The sequence below is a fragment of the Stenella coeruleoalba genome, assembly GCF_951394435.1.
Source record: "Stenella coeruleoalba genome assembly, chromosome: 16".
NCBI lineage: Eukaryota > Metazoa > Chordata > Mammalia > Artiodactyla > Delphinidae > Stenella > Stenella coeruleoalba.
In genome coordinates this window covers 58,612,345-58,637,091 of record NC_137162.1, presented here as the reverse complement: position 1 = coordinate 58,637,091, position 24,747 = coordinate 58,612,345, and the positions used below count along the sequence as shown (strand labels likewise).

The window sequence follows — 24,747 nt, the reverse complement described above, 5'->3', positions numbered from 1 at the left end:
GGGTAAGTTATTTCAGCAAGAGCTTTTAGATCAGGTTTCTCCTTTGTTTTGAAGAATAGCCAGTGAAGCTAATCCTCAAAATGTGGAAACTAAAGGTTTTTATTTAATCCAAATATTGTACTGGAAGAAGAAGAAACCAGTGGTAATATATTTACTTAACAAGACCTTTGTAATAAAGGACAACATTGGGGATTATAAACTAGAAGGAGCAGAAGTGACAAAAGGTTAACAGAGGAAAGCAGCCAGATGATACAGATCGTCCCCTGGTTGAAGCAGTCCACCTTAGAAGATTCTGGCTGTATGTGGAAGCCATCACTATCCCCTAAGCTAAAGCTATTACATGTGCAGGAATATTGCAGGTTGATATTTAATATTCTAAAGCCCAATACAGAACAACAGGGTTGTCAGGGATCCACCAGAGTTATGAGGCAGAGCTAGCTTTCGGGCACATATTCCTCTTCTTGCTTGAGGAAGCTCTAAGAGGAGGAACAGGTTCTTGAAGTAGAGCTGGGACATCAGTATTTTTGCCTTATTTTCTATATATGAAAGTGGTAAATATCACTAAAGGGGGATAGTACCGCTGACTACATTTATCACTGCTTTAACATAGAAAAGTTGCTGACTAGGGAGGCAGATTCCAGCTGTCTGAGTTAAACGGAACTGTCCAGAGGTACTGAATTAGCTCAGTAATATCTGAAAACAGTATTCACGGTCTCATTTTTTCTATTTACCATATGCTCACTGGTGCTGCCTTCCTGCTGCATTATAGTTTTTCTCAAGTCAGATGACTCTAAGGACACCAGGACCAGTATTTTCCAAGGTTCTTCTATAGCAGCACTTAAGGAATGAACCCATCACATGAACTCCCTTTGAATAAAATGATGGTGACTCCTTTATGCAGAAAATGAGCTTTTGGGTTATACTCCTTTAAGAATTTAGAAAATGAGGCTATCCTGGAATTATCTGGAATTCTATGCTTGAAAATATTTCACTACTACTAAGAATTCATGGATCTTTGTTATTAGTACGTGGTGGTACGGAGAGTAGCTTTGATCACTTATTATTCAGTCTGTGGCTAAAAGGGTGATGGTTAGAGAAAATATATAAGGCTGAGGTCAAGAGAGGAGCACTTGGAAGTGCTCTGCAACAACCCTCACACCTTGTGTGATGAGGCAGAGTAAAATGTGACCGTGTTCAGCCTGCCCTAACACTGTGGCATGCCCAGCTGAGAATGCTGAATTAACAGTCAAGCTAAAAAATCAACTTGTTGCTTTCATCTTTTTATTGACAGTGTAGCCAGAGCTAGAGAAAGGACTTACTGGATTCAATCAAATTAATAAATACAATAATTTAATTGTAAAAGGAAACAGTCTACTTGGAAGTTTTAGCAGAAATTGCTAGAAGAAGGGACTCTTGGAATACAATCTGCTTGTATATGAGAAGATAGCACAGAAAGAAAATTAGTCCATATATGGATGATTGAGATTAGGGATTCTGCAGAAAGAAAAGCAAATGTATTGATTGCTCTTTTGAGGTATGAACTTTGAAGAGGAAGACATTAAAATGAAAAGCATTTGAACTGGGTAACCAATCTTAGGCAAAGGGAATAAATATTTGGCAACATCTTAATTTTAGCTGCCAAGCTGATATTGGTTACCCTAGAAATTACTAAGTTGCAAAAAGTAACCTTTCCTATTAGATGAAAGGCAGGCTGGGTGCCCTAGGCAGGCAAAGGTAAGAATGCTGCTGTACAGTGGGCTCCCTGTACCAGCATCAACCACTAGCCCTGACAGCAGAATGGGATGAGTGTAAGGGCTACGATTAGCATGATAAGGGTAAGGGATAAGTTGACAATGAAAAGAATGGAGTCACAAAGAAAACTAATAGCAAGAGCAAGAACTTACACCTTAACTTTCTCCATTCTTCATGTCTAATGAAGCAAAATAACTGGGCAAGGACTTCTAAGTCAATCAAGTTAAACAACTGTGGACTGACTTGCCAACCATGAAGATCAATACAGGTTTATCAATGTTACTGAGGATTTTGTTTCTGCCTCATTATAATGTACTTTGTCAGTACAGTAGAGACATTTAAGTACTCCAGTGACAGTTACAACAATAGTTTCAGGAAGGAATCTATTGACTATAGCCTTGGGAAGCACACAATATGAAAAGGGAGTTCCCCTGAAGACAAGGAGTGTAGACAAGTTGAAACCCTTAAGAACAACAACAGAGATAAAAGATTTAAGAAAAAAAAAAAAAAAGATTGACAACAGTGAGGCAGGCACATTTTCTTCCTTTAGCTGAACTAGGGCATGAGGCCTTTAGGCTAACTGGTTTTAAGTGGTGTTGGATAAGCTTTATAAAACATGAAGATGGCAAAGGTTCACTTAAGTTTCTCTTTTACTACATTAATTTGCTTAAAATCTCAAATGCTTGTGCTTGCAATAACTTCCTAAAAGCAGAAGTAGTGTTCCTTTTATTACCTTAAAGCATTCACCCCTTTGATACAAATCATTTTTACTGTGCTAACAGCTGAACCAAGTGGCACAAAACTGAGACGGTACTTACTGCAGCAAGCAATCCCTATAAATCAAAATCTGAGCTTTACATAAAAATCTTATTTATAAAAAATACAATACCAAGTACAGTGAGAATGGAGCATGGAGCAGCAGTGCTCCCTGCCAGGGCCATGTGGAGTGGCTTTTGCTACAGTGCTTGCTTAATGGCATAAGTGAAAAGCTGAATAAGGCAAACACTTGAAGAGGCAGTTTTCTGTAAACTTCTTGGGGTGGGAGGAATTTTTCCTCTGTTGGGACAGAAGATTTGGGATGGCTAAGATCAAGTGTGACATTTGGCTGCACTTGATACATGACATTACAGACTAAGATAACTCCTGCTGAGACCAGCTCACTTGTTTTAGGAGAGAGGTTATCACTGTAGACTTTTGCCTTGACTGTTAAAATATGCAGCCTCCAGCTGGTGTCTCCCTATGGAGGAAATCACCTCTAAAATCATCCTAGGTGACAAGATACAAATAAGCTAAGTCATTCAGAAGTTTCCTTAGCTTAAAGCTACTTAAGAACCCTACATTGATTACTAAGCAACTCTGTTAGCGGTGTGTGGCTCGACACAAATGCTTTAACTAGAATATGTATTCCCATCCAATTGGTACCTAATGGTAATAAACTGTAATGACACTTGGAAAACAAACATATCTTGAGGAATTCTGGCCTCTTCTCATGTCCTCACTTGGAACTTTCCAGCTTTCGTGACATATTTGACTCCTTTAAATGGCTTATATTTCTCCCCATACATGTCCAAGCGGTTTACTTTTAAGCCTGTGTCAAAAAGAATAGGTAAGGAAAGGAATAAATTACTATCCTGGTCACACCAACCAATACAATATTTGCTTAGCAAATAGAGTTTACTACACAGTAAATGTGACATTAACCAGTGTGCTTGTCACCATTTGGAAGCAATGTGTCTTCTACCATTCACAGATTATAGCACTATGGAAATATGGTTTTAGTTCAGATTCCCATGTGGACAAGCAGTGTCTTTTAAGGATAATTCTACTTTCTGTGAGTATGAATGACTCCTTTCTTTGTGCTTGAATGAGGGTAGGGGTGAAGGGAAGCTGTGTGAAATAAGGTGCTCTCCAAAATCACTGTACCCATAGCACAAAGTGAAAGGCATACTGGAGCTGTTGCTCTTTGTAGAGACGGAATGTCAGTAACCCTTCTAAGATCCTAGTAGCTGACCTCAGCAAAACTCAATTACCCTTAAACACAAGTCAAATTTCTCCTTACCTGAAATGGCAAGCTGCTGGATCTTGAACTGTATGTTGAGGCTTGGATTCTCTTCTGGCTTGGGTGCTCCAGATTGTAAATTTACCAGTCCTTTAAGACTGGGGAGCTTTTGTGGAGTGATTTTTCCCACATCCCACGTTAGTACCTTAAAAAGACATAAAAAACAAAAACATTCTGAACTATTTATTAAAGACATATGTTCAAAGACAAGGTGCAAAGACACCATAAACTTCTGTACAAAATAAAGCACAGTGTCTTGGAAACAGACCTGGGATTTCCACTGAGTTTTATCACTAATTAGTTCTGTGACTCTGAATGGAGAGTGAGGGTAGAGAATCAATGTTTGTTAAGCATCTACTTTTGGATTTAGCACTGTGCTTAGCACTATTCATATGCTGTCTCATAGACACCTGTAATGTAAATTTTGTCTTAACAAATGAGGAAACTAAAGCTCTGAGGTCAAATGACTTGCTCAAGGTCACATGGCTAGTTAGAGGCAAGGCTGGGATTTGAACCTACAGCTCTCTGGTATCAAATGTTCTTTCCACTATACCACCTTTACTGTTTATCTCTGGGCCTAAGTTTATTTCTCCATAAAATAAGAAGATGGGCCTAAATTGGTGTTTTTAAACTTTTAGTGATGGAACCCTTTGTTCAAATGAAATCTTTAGTGAGGAAGCTCAGTAACAGATGAGAAATTGAAGCTATTATGTTTGAAGCTGGGGTGAAGGGCCAGGGATCTGGAGCTCCCCCTTCACTTCTCATCCCTGTGTGGTCTCTGGGGAGATTCTTCAAATCCTCAGTATTGGATTAGATGATCTTTAACATTCAATGATTTTACTAAAAAAAAAAAAAAAAAAAAAAGAAAACCCTTTGCATTTACCAGGTAGCTCAATGACTCTACTGAAGAAAAGAATCATTTTTTACCCAAGCAGGAAGCAGAGAGAAAAATCACCTTTTACAATTTCTCTGAAATCCTTCTGCTAGAGGCAAATATATGTAGGGTGAGAAGGCAGCTTTCCTAGCCAACATCCTCTGTGGAAGAGTATGAAACAATGCTTTTAAATTAGAAAGGAAGAGAAAGGTCTTAATTTCTACAGAAAATTTAGCAATTAATAGATTATAATATCTATTAACAATTAATAGATCATTATATCCACATAATGCTTTTCTCTTTTTAAAAAGTTTACCAGATAGCCTTAGGTTCGAATCCCAACCTTGCCTCTAACTAGCTGTGTGACCTTGAGCAAGTCACTTGACCTCAGAGCTTTAGTTTCCTTGTTTGTTAAAGGAAGACAAAATTTATATCACAGGCTTCTATGAGACATCTTCCTCATTGAAGAGTGAGTGAATCTCTGGATTATCAATGGATAGGTAAAGGCAGACTCTGAAGGAAGAAAGAATGAGTCTCACTTCTGTTTGTCGACTCAGCAGCAGATGCAGGATTCCCTCTTCAGGCAGTGGCAGAAGCACAGCACAGTATGCATTCCAGGTTTTGTTAGGAACTTCAATTTTAACCAAGACATTAGACCCTTTCCTCTGTCCCCCCACATCCCCAAAGCACAAAATAAAGATTGCAGAAACACTTGCTCACTCTTGATTTTAGGTGGCTGTACCTTGGTAACTGGATCAAAAGTATAGCTGCCTTGTGTTGGTGTCAGGTTCATATTCAACACAACCTTTGGCATGTGAACTGTCACTGTGATTCCTTCAATAGTTTTCCCCATATTTTGCTTTGGTCCAATTGTAATATCAAATCTACCACAAGAACTGTTCTCCTTAAAACTGATGCTATGTTTCACATACACTGGTATTGCCACTAGACTAAAAAGAGAAAGAAAGACACAACCACAAAAACATACAATTAATAGTGTGAGTTCCAGAGGTGGCCTGAAAACCTCAGTCCAGAGTATCCTATACCCCCAGAACTGCAGATTGAGTATGTGTACCAGAGCAGGTTGAGTATAGCACAGTGTTCTGGAAACACTCCGCTAGGAATTATACAATTTCTGAGCAGTAAGTATACAAATCAAGATAGAAATCTGAAGCTTAATTATAGTATAAGCAATTGGGGCAAACAGCCCTAGTTTAAAGAAATGAAATAAGATCCCATAGAAAGATAATTTAAAATTATACAAACTAAATAAATCAGTTTTTATGTGGTAAGGGCCAAGAAACAATTCCTCTGCTTTTAAGTCCTGTTCTGATGTTACCCAAAATACTTTCTGATATTTTCAAGGGACAAACCAGCTACAACTCATGATGCTAAATCATTCATTTAAACTTCACTGCAGAGAAGAGTAACTTCAAGCCAGTTAGTTGAAGAATGTCCTGGAGAGCTACAGGTAAGTCTGTCTCCTTCTATCAGCCATGACGTCCACAGACCACAGTAAAATTATGGTATGGGTTTACGGTTTTGCCCAGGTTATGCATGGTCCAAAATGCTTGCTCTCAGATATATATTTTTACTACAGTCTAATTTACTACTACTCTGTACTCTTAAGATTCAAAGTATACTGATTATGTTAGACACACATTTTCACCAGTTCTTTCTGGGTCTCCTGGTGAGCAGTGGCTAAAGGGAGCAATGATAAATTCAAGTACCCAACTTGTCAGAATGAAACAGGGAAAAGTGAGTTCTATGCAGTACACTGATATTTGACAGGAGATTCTGATTGATGCATCAACATACTTTTGTGAGCTGACACGATATGATATGAGTCGGAAGTTTCCATCTGGAGGAATAAATGACAAAACCCTTTCAGATTCCCAACGCTTGAACCGGATGCAGGGGTGGAAGCTGACATCATCTAGAAGCCTCGGGTTCTGCCAGGGAAACAGAAGACAACCATATTTATAAAGTATAATGAATATTGTAACTCTAATTCAGATACTATGAGAAATTATATGCTTCATCAAGATATAGCAGTCATGTAAGAGTTTGTTATGATCACATCAACACAACTTTAGTTTCACAATGCTTTAAAGTCTGCAAGTATTTTATATACATTATTTTATTTGAATTTCAATAACCATGAGGTAGAAAATGTGAGTGGTATCATTTCCATTTCATAGATGAAAAAACTGAGGTTTAAAGAGCTCAGGGTCAGGACAAGTTAGAGGCAGAGATAGCATCAGAGCTCAGTTCTCTTTATGGTTCTTAGTAGTGTATCATGCTGTATCTAAAATGATGCAAAAGATCAATGCCCTTTCATATCAACAAAGCATGTAATAATTCAGGAAAAGTAGCACCGCACATTTGCAGATGCCAGCCAGCCATTTAAGCTACTTCTAGCATACTCAGAGGCAAAGACCCCTCCTCAGCCTTTCCATAAAGGCAATGCTCATCATGTAAGCTACTGTCTTTGGAAGCTGTGTTAGGAATATTTCTTAGATAATCCTTTGCAATCTAAAACAAACATGTCTCAGTATTTATCATTTCATTTAGTACTTCACATGTATTAGGCTTGCAAGGAGCTACAAAACAGGAGAAAACTTACCATGAAAGAAAGGGAAAGGTCAGGCATTCCAGATAGCTTAATGCAAGCATCAATTACCCCCTGAATTTCTGCAAAGACTGTAGATCCTAAAGAAAGAAATAAAGGTGATAACATCACTGGAATCTGCATCTTTACTAGAGCTATCACTGTATCTGAAGTAATGGACATATCTCCTGGGTGTCAGACATACTGAAGCTTTGCACATCTATTAAAAGGTTAGTGGACAGAGGACCCATTACACTAGTTCAGATAGCTTCTTTACTGAGTGCCATGGCCTATACCTATCTCTGGTTAGAATATGATAATTCTAGGGAAAATCAAACCTGTCCCTATCTTTATAGCGTCTACTTTGTAAGACTGCTGGATATGAAGTTAAAATATTTTTTCCAGTGATTTTTAAAATTAAAAAAAATTTATTCAATTTTTAAAGGTTACTTTTCATTTAGTTATTATAAAACATTAGCTATATTCCCTGCATTGTACAATACATTCTTGAGCTTCTCTTACATCCAACAGTTTGTATCTCCCATTCTCCCACCCCACCCCACAATGGTAACCACTAATTTGTTCTCTATATCTGTGAGTCTTCTTTTCTGTTAAATTCAAGTTTGTTGTATTTTTTTAGATTCCATACATAAGTGATATCGTACAGTATTTTTCTTTATCTGGCTTATTTCACTTAGCATAATGACCTCCAAGTCCATCCGTATTGCTGCAAATAGCAAAATTTCTTTCTTTTTTATGGCTGAGTAGTATTCCACTGTGTATACATCTTCTTTATCCATTCATCTGTTGATAAACACTTAGGTTGATTCCATATCTTGGCAATTGTAAATAATGCTATGAACACTGGGGTGCATGTATCTTTTCAAATTAGTGTTTTTGTTTTCAAAATTAAAATATTTTAATGACCATTTTTTTTTTTTTAGATTCCATATATGTGTTAGCATATGGTATTTGTTTTTCTCTTTCTGACTTACTTCACTCTGTATGACAGACTCTAGGTCCATCCACCTCACTACAAATAGTTCAATTTCATTCCTTTTTATGGCCGAGTAATATTCCATTGTATATATGTACCACACATCTTCTTTATCCATTCATCTGTCGATGGACACTTAGGTTGCTTCCATGTCCTGGCTATTGTAAATAGTGCTGCAATGAACATTGTGGTACATGACTCTTTTTGAATTATGGTTTTCTCAGGGTATATGCCCAGTAGTGGGATTGCTGGGTCGTATGGTAGTTCTAGTTTTAGTATTTTAAGGAACCTCCATACTGTTTTCCATAGTGGCTGTATCAATTTACATTCCCACCAACAGTGTTAAGAGGGTTCCCTTTTCTCCACACCCTCTCCAGCATTTATTGTTTGTAATGGCTCCTATTTCTTAAAAGTTAACAGCTAGCTTAGTCCATTTCATTAGAAACTTGCCTAATTTTATTTAAAATACTTCAACAATAAATCAAAGTTAAAATATTTAAAATAAAATTAGCCAAGCTTCTAATGAAATGGACTAAGCTAGCTGTTAACTTTTAAGAAATAAGAGCCATTATTCTTTAATAGTACAGCTATTATTCCATACAATGGAATTTTATAATAAAAAGGGCACTCACTGTAGAGACAGTGTCTATAATTCACAGTAACTCATATTCACACACCAACTAGCTGTGTGACCTTGAACAGATTACTTAACTCTTCTAAGCCTCAGTTTCGCCTTGTATAAAATGTGAGGGTTGGACTAGATGTTTTTAATAAAACGTTATGGTTCTAATACAGTACTGCTCTTTAGTCTGGGGTCTTTACTAGAAGGACTGCAGATAAACTGGTAGCAAAAAGAATGGTGCATAGTAGATATACAACAAATATTAAACTGAATAAATGGCAAGATGGAAATGAATATAGGGTAATAACTGGCTTAAAGTAAGGTGGCATTAGATCTGATTTACAAAGGTTTGGCATTTCTCAACTAGAGGTTATGAAAATAATATGTAACCTCTGGACAAAATAAACAGATTTGAAAATGAATGCTTTTCCACTGAAATGCATACTGCCAAGGGATTTCGGTTTTCTATTCAGCTTATGTCAGCTGAACTGTTTTTTCCCTGATAAGATAATATGCACACAATTACCTGATTTATCTATAATTGCATCTATTTCTTCAACGACATCAAAATAGGCTTCATTGTTTGTGTACTTTACCCCTGCTCGGCGCCATGGGATGTTGGACAGCTGCCCAGTGGGGAGTGTGTCCCCAACATTACTACTGCCTAGAAACCGGAAAAACAGAAAGCAAAGCTAACACATAAGATGCTCATCAGAAAAGCTCTTAACAGAAAAAAAAACTCAAGTACTTTAGCTGCTTCTTTAGTGTTTGGGTATTTCTCCACTGAAGTTGTGGATGGTTTACAGAACTGTCAGAGACATATCCATACCAATGTGATCAAATTTCTAGAAGACAGAAATAGGCCATGTGGTCCTGTGTCTATCTGCCAAACCAGGTTAAATTCATTTACTTATCTTTTGCTTCCTGTGTGTTAACAGTAACCTAACCTAATTCCAGTGGCTCAACAACAGAATCTCATCCTGCTACCACTGAGGAAAAAAGAGGCTGGTTGTTTCAAAACCCTCTGCTGATAAAATGTCTGCACCGAGAATACAGAGTGATAAGTAGGCCATTTGGTATTCAGCTTAAATTATACATGAGATGCCGCCAAGCAGAGTTAACTGGCTGAAGAACATACTCTGGCCGTTTCCCATTTTAAGGTCAGCACACCCATATGGCACACCCACATGCAATATGGCTAATGTTCAAAATCTGGCTAATTTCCTGGTAAACTGACATATGTCTGAAAATAAGTCTGGTTGTCCAAAACATATACCCTTGAGCTGTGACATATTTAACATTCTGGTTAATTTACTTTTCCAACTCAAAAGTAGTACATGCTTAACAATAACAACAACATGTGAAAAGTTCAGAAAAGTAGCTAAAAAAAATCTATCTTCCTATCACCAAAATACACCTACCATTAACATTTTGGTACATTTCTTTAAACATTTCCTTCAAAACAGGTTGCATTTATTATTTTTTTCTATTTTGATAATTTTGCTTTTTTCAGATTTCACTTTAAAATATACAATTGGCCCTCGGGACTTCCCTGGTGGCGCAGTAGTTAAGAATCTGCCTGCCAATGCAGCGGACACGGGTTCGATCCCTGGTCTGGGAAGATCCCACATGCCTAGGAGCAACTAAGCCCGTGCACCACAACTACTGAAGCCCTCATGCCACCGCATGCCTGTGTGCCTAGAGCCCGTGCTCCGCAACAAGAGAAGCCACCGTTAATGAGAGCCTGCTCGTCGCAACTACAGAAAGCCCACGCACAACGAAGACCCAACGCAGCCTAAATAAATAAATAAAATAAATAAATAAAAATTTATTAAAAATAATAAATACACACTTGACCCTTGAACAACACAGGGTTTAGGGGTGCTGATCCCTGTGCAGTTGAAAATCCATGTATAATTTTACAGTTGATGTTCTGTACACATGGTTCTGCATCAACAGATTCAACCAACTGCGGCTTGTGTAGTACTATAATATGTATTTACTGAAAAATATCTGACTTTAAGTGGACTTGGGCAGTTCAAACCCGTGTTCGATTGTAGTTGCAGTCAAAGTACACATACAACTTTGTAGTGTAATTATGGTTGGTGTTCCTGTCTCCAATCCTGTTGCCTTCCAGAATTTTCTAAAAACACTACTTTAATCTTTCTGTTCAAACACTTTAAATGTTTCCCCACTGGCTTTATGATTAAAGCTAAATATTTAGACTACCATTCCAGGACTTCCTCAACTTAACTTTTTAATTTTATCTCACTACTCAACTGAAAAACAGCTCTACTTCTGTTAAACAGGTTAATACAATTCAAGATTTTTCACTGTGTGTTTTTTCTCATACAGTTCCATCTATGAAGAATGTTCTTATTCCTCCCTCTCTTCCTAAATTCTATTGATTCTCCAGGACCCTGTCCTAGGGCCACCCACTACAGTTCAGGAGAGATTACTTTATCCACTGAACCACTCTCTTGATCTTTATAATGTATTGCCTTAACAATCCATGTTATGGGACTTCCCTGGTGGTCCAGTGGTTAAGACTCAGCGCTCCCAGTTCAGGGGGCCCGAGCTTGATCCCTGGTCAGGGAACTAGATCCTGCACGCATGCTGCAACTAAGAGTCCACATGCCGCAACTAAAGATCCCGTGTGCTGCAATTAAGATCCGGAGCAGCTAAATAAATAAAAATAAAATAAATAAATATTTAAAAAAATATCAAATTTAAAAAATTTTATATTTCACTAATTTTTTTCTGACTATAAAATACATGTTCATTTTGGAAATCAGAAAGTATAATGCAAAAATAAAGATAATATGTAGTTCCTTAGCTGGAGATGGTATTATAAACTTTAGAACATTTTTTGTGGGAATATTTATGTATAATTAAGAGTAACTTTTTATGGTTGTGTGCTTTTTTTTTTCTTTTTTGGCCACGCTGCACAGCTTGTGCAATCTTAGTTCCCTGACCAGGGACTGAACCTGGGCTCCAGCAGTGAAAGCAAGAAGTCCTAACCACTGGACTGCCAGGGAACTCCCTGTTTTGTTTTTTTTTTCCCATTTAATATTACACCATGTGTACCCTCCAGTGTCACTACACCATCTATAAAGTATGGAATTGCTTTTCAAAATCTTATATTGTTATTTATGTGTTTTAATTGTTTTTTTTTCAGTTTCTCATCCAGAGTTTACGTTTTAGGAGCAAAGACACCCCATCTTTTTTTTTTTTTTTGGCGGTTAGTTGATGTCTTTTATTTATTTATTATTATTTTTTAACATCTTTATTGGAGTATAATTGCTTTACAATGGTGTGTTAGTTTCTGCTTTATAACAAAGTGAATCAGTTATACATATACGTATGTTCCCATATCTCTTCCCTCTTGCGTCTCCCTCCCTCCCCCTCCCTATCCCACCCCTCCAGGTGCTCATAAAGCACCGAGCTGATCTCCCTGTGCTATGCAGCTGCTTCCCACTAGCTATCTACCTTACATTTGGTAGTGTATATATGTCCATGCCTCTCTCTCGCTTTGTCACAGCTTACCCTTCTCTATCTTTCCTTAAATTTCTCCTGACACTCAGTCTTGCCCAGAGGATGAATAAAGGAATGATCACTTTCTTATAGGCCTCTCTTACCCCATTTTTTAGGTCAGTGCACTTGGAAAGGGGTTTGCAATGGTGGACAGTATAGCTGAAGTGGCATATAACATTTCACAGAAATCTTTCTCTAGAAGACTTTGATACTTTCAAAAGTATATCGTCCTCTGGATGTACCTAATTTCTAGCTATACTCAAGAATTAAACCAAAATTAGAAGTTTGTAACACAAATACAAGGCCCACAATGCACGAAATCTCACAAATAGACTAATTTTCTCTTTTTAATATATCTTCTATATGTACAAAATAAAGACTTGGAGGAGATGGCATGTACTCTGTGGTGCAGTCTTAAATTTTCTATACTCTAGAAATTGTGGGGTATGCAGCATAATGCCAGATTTATAATGCTATATTTTAATTTTATTTTTTTTCCAGCTTTACTGAGATATAATTGACATATAACATTGTATTAGTTTAAGGTACACAACATCATGATTTATGTATATATTACAAAATGATTACCACAATAGTTAACAGCTGTCACTACATTGGCTTCTTTATGATTAACTGGGATAATTTATTCAGTCTTACTAGTTCCTGTTAAACAATAGTAATAATATTTTTGTAGTCTTGTAGCAAAATAACAGAAGAGTAATAACCAAAAGTTCTGTATTATTTAAGATAATAGTCTCTTTTCATGAAAAGAAATATATATCCATTTTAACATTATCACTAACTATAATTCTGGCCAAAATGGACTACCTTAATAATCTGCCAGATCATAAGCAAAAATGAATTGTTTATGAAGTTTTAATGGCTCAGTTCCTAACAGAGTGTGTTTCATCTTACCTGTAATAGAGTTGACGACAGAACGCAGAATTGTTGGTGGTTTAATCAATTCTTTCAAAATGTTAGATTCAGTAGCCAGTGGAAATCCATTGTCTAACATTTCTTCCAAGAGCTCATATACTATGACCACATTATCCTTAATTGCAGCCTCCGAACACTCACCAAAGTAGTCCTAACAAAATGTACATAACATTACACAATGGAAGACATGAAGACAGGCTTGCTAAATACTTTTTGTTCTAAAGGGTAAGCTTACAGTAGCATAATTCATTGTTTAAGATGTTGAAAATATGTAAAACAGAGGGAAAAAACCCTCCATAGTTCTATATACTATTTCTCAATATTTCCTTAATATTTTTAAATTGAATTGAATTCCTATTACATATTATGCCAGAAAGTACACTGAAATGTTAAAACAGAATGTGAACTATAAAATTCATTTGCCTTGATTAGGTACTCCAAAAAACAAAGATCAGTTTAAAATTATTGGTATATTCAGCAAGACAAGAAAAAAATAAAGTGTAAGTATTGGAAGATTTCATAACCAGTCAAAATCGTGGTACTATTCGGAGAACTGTATGTGGAGGGCACTATTATTTCCTGATGACATAATTTATAATACATAAAAAAAAATACAGCTTCCATTACCATGAGATTGTTTTGTTCTTCTAAAACAGTAACTGGAGCACCATGTGTACTACTGTATGCCCTACTAAAAAGGTTTATGTTTATGAACTTATGCTTAGTTGAAAAGAAGAGGGAGAGACAGAGAGACAGACTACACATCAAAAACTGGGTATTTAAAGAATATAATCATAATATAACTTGGATAATTCAAATTCAAAGTATCTGATGAATAACCAACCTGAAAAGTATCAGCAACTCGATGTAGGAACTCAATTACAAAGAGAGGTGGCACTTCAGTCTGTATGACAGAGACAAAGAAGAGCTTATCCCGATAGATACTGATGAGGTAGTGGTGAGGTGTTGAAATAACAGGTGGTACATTTTCAACATCAGCTGCTTTCTCTTGAGCTTCAAAGAAATAATCACAGACAGACTGGCTCACAACACTCTTCCAGTGCTTCTCTAGAAATATGTCACCGGAACAGTTTATGAGAAATAGACTGTGGATCATTTTCTGGGGGAGGAAAAACGTTTAAATTTAGTATATATCAAAAAAGCATCCTTGTATTATCTGGACACCAAAACCAGACAAAGGCAATACAAGAAACTACAGACCAATATCAGTTAAGACTATAGGTATAAAAATCCTCAACAAAATACTAGCAAACTGAATCCAGCAACATATAAAAAAGATTATAACCCTGACCAAGTGGGATTTATTCAAGAATGCAAGGTTGGTTCAACATATGAAAATCAATCAACACAATATACAATATTCATAAAATAAAAGACAAAAAATATAATCATTTCAAAAGGCGCAGAAAAATAATTTGACAAAATCCAACAACCTTTTGTAATTAAAAATATTTAAACTAGGAATTGAAAGAAACTTCCTCAACCTGATAAAGAGCATCTATGAAAATCCCATAGCTAGGGACTTCCCTGGTGGCGCAGTGGTTAAGAATCCTCCTGCTAATGCAGGGGACATGTGTTCGAGCCATGGTCCGGGAAGATCCCACATGCTGCGGAGCAACTAAGCCTTGCGCCACAACTACTGAGCCTGCGCTCTAGAACCTACGCTCCATAACAAGAGAAGTCACCACAATGAGAAGCCCGTGCTCCGCAACGAAGAATAGCCCATGCTCTCCACAACTAGAGAAAGCCTGTGCACAGCAATGAAGACCCAACGCAGCCAAAAATAAATAAATAAGTAAATAAATTAATTAAAAAAAAAAAAGAAAATCCCATAGTTAACATTTAATACTTAAAGACCAAAGCTTTCCACTTAACAAAACGAACAAACAATGATGTCCATTTTCACCACTTCTATTCAACATGGTACTGGAGGTTCCAGCCAGGGCAATTAAGCAAGAAAATGAAACAGAAGTCTTCCACATTGGAAAGAAAGAAGCAAAACGATCTCAATTTCCAGATGATATTATCTTGTATGTAGAAAATTCTAAAGATTACACATACACACGCACACACTAATTACTAGAGTAATAAATGAGTTAAGCAAGGTTGCAGAATATAAAATTAATATAAAATATCAACTGTATTTCTATATATTAGCAATGAATAATCTGAAAATGAAATTGAGAAAGCAATTCAAAAGCATCAAACAGATCAAAACATTTAGGATTAAATTTAACAAAAGAAGTGTAAGACCTGTACATTGAATATTATAGAACATCGAAAGAAATTTAAAAGACCTAAAAAAATGGGAAGACCTTTCATGCTTACGGATTGGAAAACTTAATACTGTTAAGATGACATGACTCCCCAAATTGATCTACAGATTCAATGCAATCCCTATTACACCAGCTGCCTTTTTTTTAATGGAAACTGAGAGGCTGATCCTGAAATTCATATGGAAATGAAAGAGACCAAGAATAGCCAAAACAATCTTGAAAAAGAAGAACAAATTTGGAGGACTCACACTTCCTGATTTCAGAACTCGATGTAAGGTACAGTGAGGTGCTGGCACAAAGAGAATCATAGAGATCAATGGAATAGAATTGAAGGTTCTTAAGTTAACCCTTACGTATACGGTCAACTGATTTTTGACAAGAGTGCTAAGACCATTCAGTAGGGGAGAGGATAGTCTTTTCAACAAATGGTGCTGGGACAACTGGATTTCCACATGCATAATAAAGAAGTTGGACTGCTATCTCACACCATATACAAAAATTAATACAAAATGTATCAAAGACCTAAATATAAGAGCTAAAACAATAAAACTCTTCGAAAAAATATATGCATAAATCTTCATGACCCTGGATTAGAAAACATTTTTAAGATATGACATCAAAAGCACAAGGAACAAAGGAAAAAAACAGATAACCCAGACTTACATCAGCATTAAAACTTCTGTGCTTCAAAAGGCATTATCAAGAAAGTAAAAAGACAACCTTCAGAATGAGAAAATAACTGCAAACCATACATCTTACAAGGGACTAATATCCAGAATATATAAAGAACTCTTACAACTCAATAATAAAAGACAAATAACCCAATAAAAAATGTGCAAAGCATTTTAAAAGACATTTCTCCAAAGAAGATATACATACAAATGGCTGATAAGCACTAGAGCTCACTATCTTTTCAAAATATGAACTAAAATCACAATGAGATAACATTTCATATTCTCTAGGCTAGATATAATCAAATCAAAAGGCAGACAAGAACAAGGGTAGACAAGTTTGTGGAGAAACTGGAACTCTCATACATTGCTGGTAGGAATGTAAAACAGTGCAGCTGTGCGGAAAACAGTTTTGAGTTCTTCAAAAAGTTAAAGACTGAGTTACCAAATGACCCAACAATTCTACTCCTAGGTATATACCCAAGAGAACTGGAAACCTATGTCCATACAAAAACTTGTACACGAATGTTCTTAGCAACATTATTTATAATAGTCAAAAAGTGAAAACAATCCAAATGTCTATCAACTGATGAATGGATTCATCAACCAATGAATGGATAAATAACAGATATCCAAAATGAAATGTTATTCAGCCATAAAAAGAAATGAAGTACCAGCACATGCTACAACAGGATGAACCTTTAAAACATTATGCTAAGTGAAAGAAACCAGATACAAAAGATCACATATTGTATGATTCCATTTGTATGAAATGTCTAGAATTCAGGCCAATGCACCGAGACAGAAAGTAGATTAGTGGTTGCCAGGGGCTGGGTAGAGGGGGAAGAACGGGGAGTTACTGGTTTTTGTATTTCTTTTTGAGGTGATAAAAATCTTCTGGAATTAGAGGGACTTCCCTGGTGGTGCAGTGGTTAAGAATCTGCCTGCCAATGCAGGGGACATGGGTTCGAGCCCTGTTCTGGGAGGATCCCACATGCTGTGGTGCAGCTAAGCCCGTGAGCCACAACTCCTGAGCCTGTGATCTAGGGCCCACGAGCCACAACTACTGAAGCCGACGTGCCTAGAGCCCGTGTTCTGCAACGAGAAGCCACTGCAATGAGAAGCCCGTGCACTGCAACGAAAAGTAGCCCCCGCTTGCTGCAACTAGAGGAAGCCCACGTGCAGCAACAAAGACCCAACGCAGCCAAAAATAAATAAATAAAATAAATAAATTTATAAAAAAATAAAAATAATCTTCTGGAATTAGAGATTTGTGAATATACTGAAAACTACTAAACTTCACATTTTTAGAAAACTGCAGTTTAGTAGTTTTCAGTCTAAAAAATGCTTAGTTTTAATATAATTATTTTTTCAATTAATAAAAAGTATTCTTTAATACTTTGTAACACACAAATCCACTCCCAGGTGGATTAACAGAAATGCGTACAAATATGCACAAAAAACATGTATAAAAATATACTGTAATAGTGAAAACTATTATTATTTATTAATAGTACAATGGGAAAATAAACTAGTGTATTATTAAAGGGAAACACACAGCAATGAAAATGAATAAACTATTGCTACATGAAACAAATACGGACGAATCTTACAAACACAATATTGAACAAACAAAGCCAGACACAAAAGGATACATACAGTATGATTCTATTTATATGAAGTTCTAGAACAGACAAAGCTAATCTATAGTTTGAGAAATCAAATGGTTTCTTTTGGGAAGGAGAGTGGGGGTGATGACTGAGACAGGAACAGGGTTGGTCTCCTAAGGTGCCGGTAATGTTTTATTTCTTGATCTAGATGATGGTTACAAGTTGTGTTCATTTTGTGATAATTCATTGGGCTTTATGTTATGGCTTGTATACTTTTCTGAGTGTTAGTTATGCTTCAAATAAAAAGTTTATTGTCTTTGTAATATGGGAGACAGTGGACAAATATCTACCTTAACTTGCTCCTTTCTTTTATATAGATAACATCAGTATCAGGTGTTTAGTGGTCCATTCATTCAAAATTACAGTAGTGAATGATAAATGTAGCCTAAGGAGAAAGAATATAAAATCTATGAATATAATAATTTCTATGCATGAAGATAAATTCCAAATAGGAAAGGAAGAGTTTCCAGAATGCATTCATTCAATTCTATTGACACAGAAAACAATGACATCAACCTGACCAGTTTTTTATAGGAAGTCATTTACTTAATGAAAGCAGTTGACATTTAAAGACTATTTGGTGATGATTTCCTCTTCCCATTTGGTGAATGTTCAATAGTTATTAAGTAAATAATACTAACTACTAAGATGTGCTTTAGCAATTATTGTATTAATAAAGTATGGATGCTGTTAATATTGATAGTTTAGGGTTCCAGTTTAGTAGAAAAAGAAAATGTTTCTTTGTTCAAAGGCATCTCTATTTAGCCAAGTTATCAACCTGGGTTGGCAGCAATAAACGCTGATACCTCAGGCTTTGGACCTACTAAATTTTTCCGGATTAATATCTGGAACCTCCTAAATCTTTCCACTTTATCTAGTCAGATGCTTTGTTTAATAGGTTTGCTTTGTGTCAGTTTCTATTTGAGTGTTAAAATAGTGCCACTGGAATATAGAGAACCTACTGACTTTTAACCTCTGTTCTCTGATACACTTTAAAAAAATAGAACAGGAGTACCCAGCAATAAGATCTGCAACTAAATTTGCATTGTGATGCCTTTTGTGGAATGAAATTTTCATCTGAAATATAAAGTACGATTTAAAGTGGAACATTGGAATCAACTCAATGAGACCCAGATTTGAGCACTTCAGGTGAGCCCCCTAAGGAATATGGCATCCTTCACAATAATTAATTTTCAGCTTCATTCAAAGTATTTTATTCATTAAAGATAAATGAATTAATAGTATCTAAAATTGAGTACTTACTGTGGGCCAGACACTATCCTAGGCACTTTTCTTATATTATCTTTTTTTTATATTATCTTATTTAATCCTCACAACTCAATGCTATAAATACTGTTTTTATCCCCATTTTACAGATAAGACAATAAAGTCTTGGAAATGATAAGTCAATTATCTAAGATGATACAATAAGTATCAGAGCTAGGATTCAAACCCAGATCCAGTTGAATCTTGAGCTCCTGTTCTTACCTGCCTCTTAGAAACTAATTATCAGGAACACACTCTATTGCATCAGTGTCAGTACAATTTACTGCAATAATGGACATGTCCTCTATCTGTGCTGTCCGATACAGCAGCCACCAGTCACATGTGAGCACCTGAAATATGGCTAATGCAACTGAGGTACTGAAGTTTTAATTTTAATTAATTTAAATTTAAATAACTACATGGAGCTCGCTGTTATCATATTGGACTGGGCAGCAAATGTGCTGTTTGAGCTTATAATTTAAGAGGAAGAGTTGAAGGATATGCCTCTAGTTTAGTTAGAAGCCAAAATGTATTCTAATAAATTATTTAGACCAGAAATTATATTTAAGAGAGCTGACATAGGTTATCTTCTTAAACTATTCATCCTAAAGAAAATGTAGTTCACATGGATCTGTGGTACTCCATTGCCACAATATACCCTAAAAAAGCTGCTTATTCTTGAAGGAAGTGACTTTGTAGTTTCTTTACTTGAGCGGCCAGATTCCTACACATCCTCTTAAGCTGGTGAAAAATTCTTTCCAGGAAAAGTTTCCACCAAAGTTGTTTTCATTGGCAGTAGTTCAGGTCTCAGAAGAATAGAGTAAGTTAAACTGCCATCTGGATTTATTGCTGTTGTCCTCAGTGCTGAGAGGAAAGCACAGCACTTGTAGCTTTCAACAGTGCTTAGCTTCAAAACCCATCTTAACCTTCTATTATAGGAAAAAAAAGCTTATTTCTTCTATCCATATTAAGACCAAGGACTTAATGCAAAAAACAAATACCACATGCAGCAGTGTAAATTTGCTTGTTTCTTTAGCTACTTATCCTTTGAGTAGCTGCAGTTATTTATTTCATTATTTTAATAAACTTTCTGGGAAAGCTACCACCACAACTATCTTTTTGTTCCTAGTGACTTCTGAGTCAGAAAACAGAATTCTCCAAGCTTATTTTAAAGCCACTTAAGAAACTGTGTTCAGAGGCAGTTCCATCAGAGCTTTGACTGCAGCTTAAATACTTCATAAACCCTCTTTACTGAATGTTGAACACACTCACCCTGATGATTCACAAGCAGTGCAATTACAATAGTCAAAATATCCTTGGAAGAGTGTCTAAAAAAGAAAATGTATTCCTTCTATATATAACAGAATGGAGGTATAGAAGGGCCTGTATCTAAGGTGAGAGAATGAAACCAGAAAATAATCTAGCTATTCTGATTTTTAACCAATATCTTGATCCTGTTCATTCAACAGTTTTGAATGTTTTATATATTAAGCAATGGGGATACAAGGAGAACAAAATAAGAGTCCCTGAACTCACAGCATTTAGAGTTCAGCAAAGAAGGCAAACAATTTAATACAGTAAGATGATAGGGGAAATACAGTACGCTATAAAAATCCACAAGGCTTCAAGGTGAGAAAGAACATAAGACAAAGAAATGCAGTACAAATTTAGCAACTTCAGAAGGAGGATGGAAGTGATGAGATGAGAATGGAGAAGATAAGCAGAGATTGGTTCATTTTATTCTCAGTGCAATGTAAAATCATTTTTTATGGTTTTATGCAGGGGATTCATGCAACCCAATTTACAGTTTTAAGATCGCACTGTGGAAACTGGATAATTGGGCAACTGAATATTGTGACACTAGTTGAGAGATGAGTTATGTGTGGTCTAGACTAGAGTGTTGATAATAGGGATGGAGTAAAATGAAAAGAGAAACATTTAGGGTTGAGAAAAGTTTGGGGGGTGGGGAACAGGCAGTGGAGACGAGAGGGAAAACAAGGGATTCAGCCCTGGTCCTATACAATCTGACCCAATTCTGGATATATCTGACCCCAATGGATATATTCAGAAGCCCATTGTATATATAGGTCTGGTGCTTCAGAGAGAAGCCAAACTGGAGATAGATTTGTGAGTACTGTAATCATGATTTTTTTTTTTTTTTTTTTTTTTTTTGCGGTACGCGGGCCTCTTACTGTTGTGGCCGCTCCCGTTGCGGAGCACAGGCTCCGGACGCACAGGCTCAGCGGCCATGGCTCACGGGCCCAGTTGCTCCGCGATATGTGGGATCTTCCCGGACCGGGGCACGAACTCGTGTCCCCTGAATCGGCAGGCGGACTCTCAACCACTGTGCTACCAGGGAAGCTCCATGATTTTTTATTAATGCAAAATATAACTATAAGGAGACTAAAACTACAAAGAGAGAATGTGTATAGTAGAAAAGAACCTATGGAAGTAACTTCATAATCTGAGTAGCATGTGGGTCAAGAAAGTGGACCTGGAAAAAGACTGAGAAGATGTGGCCGAAGAGGGATAAGAAAAAAAAGCTGGGGGGGGGGGGAGTCTAGTAACCAGAGTATATTAGTGTGTTTCCAGAAAAAAGGAGTGGTAAACATTTTAAATGGCACAAAGAGGTCAAGCTACAAGGAAAACTGAAAATATCTGTTATTTTACAGTGTTTCTCAACTTTCATTATTGTATCCTAAGGTGCCTTTTCAGATTCCCGTTCACTCACACCCCTCTTCCATAAAATTTTAATACCATGGAATATTTCTGTACACCTCTTTATGTACCATAAATACCCGTGCTTTATACATAAAAGTATGATTTTTTTTTTTGCCTCAAAGGAAGCAAATTTTCAGCCTGATGAGAACGTACAGTTTAACACATAGAGGCCATTTGGTGATCTTTTCAGGCCTGTCATTGTTGTGGCCTCTCCTGTTGCAGAGCAGAGGCTCCAGATGCGCAGGCCCAGCGGCCATGGCTCACAGGCCCAGCCGCTCCGCGGCATGTGGGATCTTCCCAGACCGGGGCATGAACCCGTGTCCCCTGCATCGGCAGGCGGACTCTCAACCACTGCGCCACCAGGGAAGCCCCATTTGGTGATCTTAGTAAGGGCAGTTTCAGTGGTAGCTCAGTGGAATGGTGGAAACAAAATATACTGCAGTGTGCTGAGAATTAAATAGCAAGAAGTTGGAAAAACAGAGATGAGAGTAAATGATACATTCAAGAACTATAGCTATGAAGGAGAGGAAAAGACAAGAAAATAAATGGGATTAGTTCATAAAGTTAAGGAAGAATATTTTTAAATGCTGAAGGAAAAATGTGAGTAGAAGGGGAAAGGCTGATGAATTGGAGAGAAGTAACTTAACCAAAAAAAAAAAAAAAAAAAAAAGACCCTGAGAAGTCAGGAGAGGATGGCACTGGGAAACTAGGTGAAAGGATTTGCCTTCCCAAGGAGAAGGGACACTTTTTCCTCTTTAAACAGAAGGGAAGCAGATTTGTACATTTGGTTGCAAGAAGATGATGGCTTCTATTTTCTCTGCGTAATAGGAGAGAAGGTCATTTGTTGAGAGAGAGTGAATTCCTCTTCTCTACAAATGTCACTCATTATGTATGAACTGAAATATTATTGAGCTACTTAAAAATATCTAGTCTGCAGGGAACTCCAATAGTCTATTATGTTGACTGTTTAAAAACATTGTAAAATCCTAAGATTCAGTAAGAAAAGCTAATCTTATTGCTAAGAGAGCATTCCTACTAAAGGTATGTTAAGATTCAGGTAATTTTTCATTCATTTCAATCCTCCACTTTTCCTATGATCTCAAATGAAAGTGTCCCCCGTTCTTTCTAACACTAATTTTTCCACTTGTAATTTTGATCCCATCCCCTTTCCTCTCTTCCCAGGTCTTATCTCCTGTTTCTTGAATGTTTAATCTTATACATTAGTTACCTGCTTTCTGCTCCCACACAAAACAAACAAACCCCAAACCTTTTATGGACCTTGCCAACCATCTTTCACTTCATGCTCCAAACGAAGAAGCATTAGTCTACACTTGCAGTTTCTCCTCTCAATAACGGACTCTATTAGAGCAGTTCTCTCAAATGATCCAATGACTTCCTAATCATCAAATCCAACAACCTATTCTCAGACTTCAACTTCCTCCTTTGATCCCTGCAGCATTTCATGTCACTGATAAGTTTCCCCAAAACAAAACAAATACTTCTTACCAAATTATACGAACTTAACCTGTCTTGGTTCTCCCCTGCAAAGTTTCTTTCTGGCTTACTTGTCAGGCTTTTTTTTTCAAATAAACTTTTCTTTCATCTCCACCTAAACTACTGTTTCAAACTCGATATATTCCAAGCTCCACAAAATTCCTCCTTCTCATGTGAGGACTCCTAGTTTTATAGAGGTATCAAGTTCTTAATCAAGCTTCAGCTTCGGGTTCAATCCAAATCCACCAAATCCAACCAAGCACATCGTTTATCACTTTTCCATACTCACTGTCACCTCTTCAGTTTACAGTCCTATCAACTCGTTTCTGAAGAACTGCAACACTGTCCTCACCGCATTACCCCAGGCTCATCCAGGCGCCACCCTCTAACAGGACGTCCGCTCAGGACACTTAAGGATTTTGTCCTCCACAGCAGAAGCCTGGGGCTGAGGTCCAAGTCGTCGGTACTTTAGCTCTCCGTGGGTGACAAGACCTTTTTCCCGCGTCAGAGCACGGTGAGGGACCCCAATGAGCCTGAACCTCTTGAGCCTGAGGGCCTGAGAACACTGGGCTGCAGGTGCACCTTTCCCTTCCGGCCCAGCTGGCAAGAAAGACCGGAAGGCCGGGAGGGAGGCGCGGCCCCGGTCCACAGCACCAGAGACGCTCCCGCACCCCAGACTGCAGTCGGGAGCCCGAGCTATTCAGCCTACGTCCCACTTTCCGTGATGCCACCCTGTCCGCAGACCCCCAGCCCCTCACACTCACCCCGACTCCTGCGCCAGTCAGTGATTCGACGCGGGGTCCTCTCCTGACGGAGGCCGAGGCAGCTGAGAAGATCGTGAGGACCCCGGAGTTGGGATGCCGGATAGATTGCCTGACTAACAGCTTCAAAGTAACCAACAGTACTGGAAAGAGTAAATGAGTGAGAAGACGTTGAATGAGGAGAAAGACGTCTTTTGAATTTTAGGATATAATCTACTAGATCATCCAGAGTCTAGAGAAACGGGAGCTTTCACATCTTCTGGACTTAGGCGCTCATCCGCAGTCTAAACCAGTCAGGGTGTCCCTACAATCGGGAGGGCGGGGTTAGGAGGAGCTGTGAACTAGCCAATGGGTGAGGCCGAGAGGTAGAGCCAAATAGCTGTGCCTGGGAGAGGCACGAACTGAGAGGAGCCGAGAGGGGCGGGGTTTCGAGATAAGGAGGAGGTGATGGGAGAGGGGGCGGGGCCTTCGAGAGCCGAAGG

At 37.5% G+C, this 24,747-nt stretch overlaps 1 protein-coding gene across 4 annotated transcripts; it reads right to left on the bottom strand.

Annotated features, from left to right (window-relative positions):
* Window positions 1–77: 77 nt before the first annotated feature.
* AP3M1 (adaptor related protein complex 3 subunit mu 1) lies at window positions 78–24,560 on the bottom strand. Of its 4 annotated transcripts, XM_079900689.1 has the most exons (10): window positions 23,794–23,833; window positions 18,314–18,408; window positions 14,230–14,505; window positions 13,365–13,536; window positions 9,442–9,579; window positions 7,312–7,397; window positions 6,504–6,637; window positions 5,428–5,635; window positions 3,812–3,956; window positions 78–3,340 (listed from the first exon to the last, which is right to left on the bottom strand). In XM_079900689.1, the coding sequence occupies exons 3-10, from the start codon at window positions 14,500–14,502 to the stop codon at window positions 3,240–3,242; spliced, it is 1,257 nt and encodes a 418-aa protein (XP_079756815.1). In that variant the 5' UTR covers window positions 14,503–14,505; window positions 18,314–18,408; window positions 23,794–23,833; the 3' UTR covers window positions 78–3,239. The 4 variants fall into 4 exon arrangements, with proteins under 4 accessions (XP_079756815.1, XP_079756813.1, XP_079756816.1 ...); XM_079900687.1 differs by lacking the exons at window positions 18,314–18,408; window positions 23,794–23,833 and adding an exon at window positions 24,269–24,560; XM_079900690.1 differs by lacking the exon at window positions 18,314–18,408 and having other exon boundaries at window positions 23,794–24,249.
* Between the last annotated feature and the right edge of the window lie 187 nt (window positions 24,561–24,747).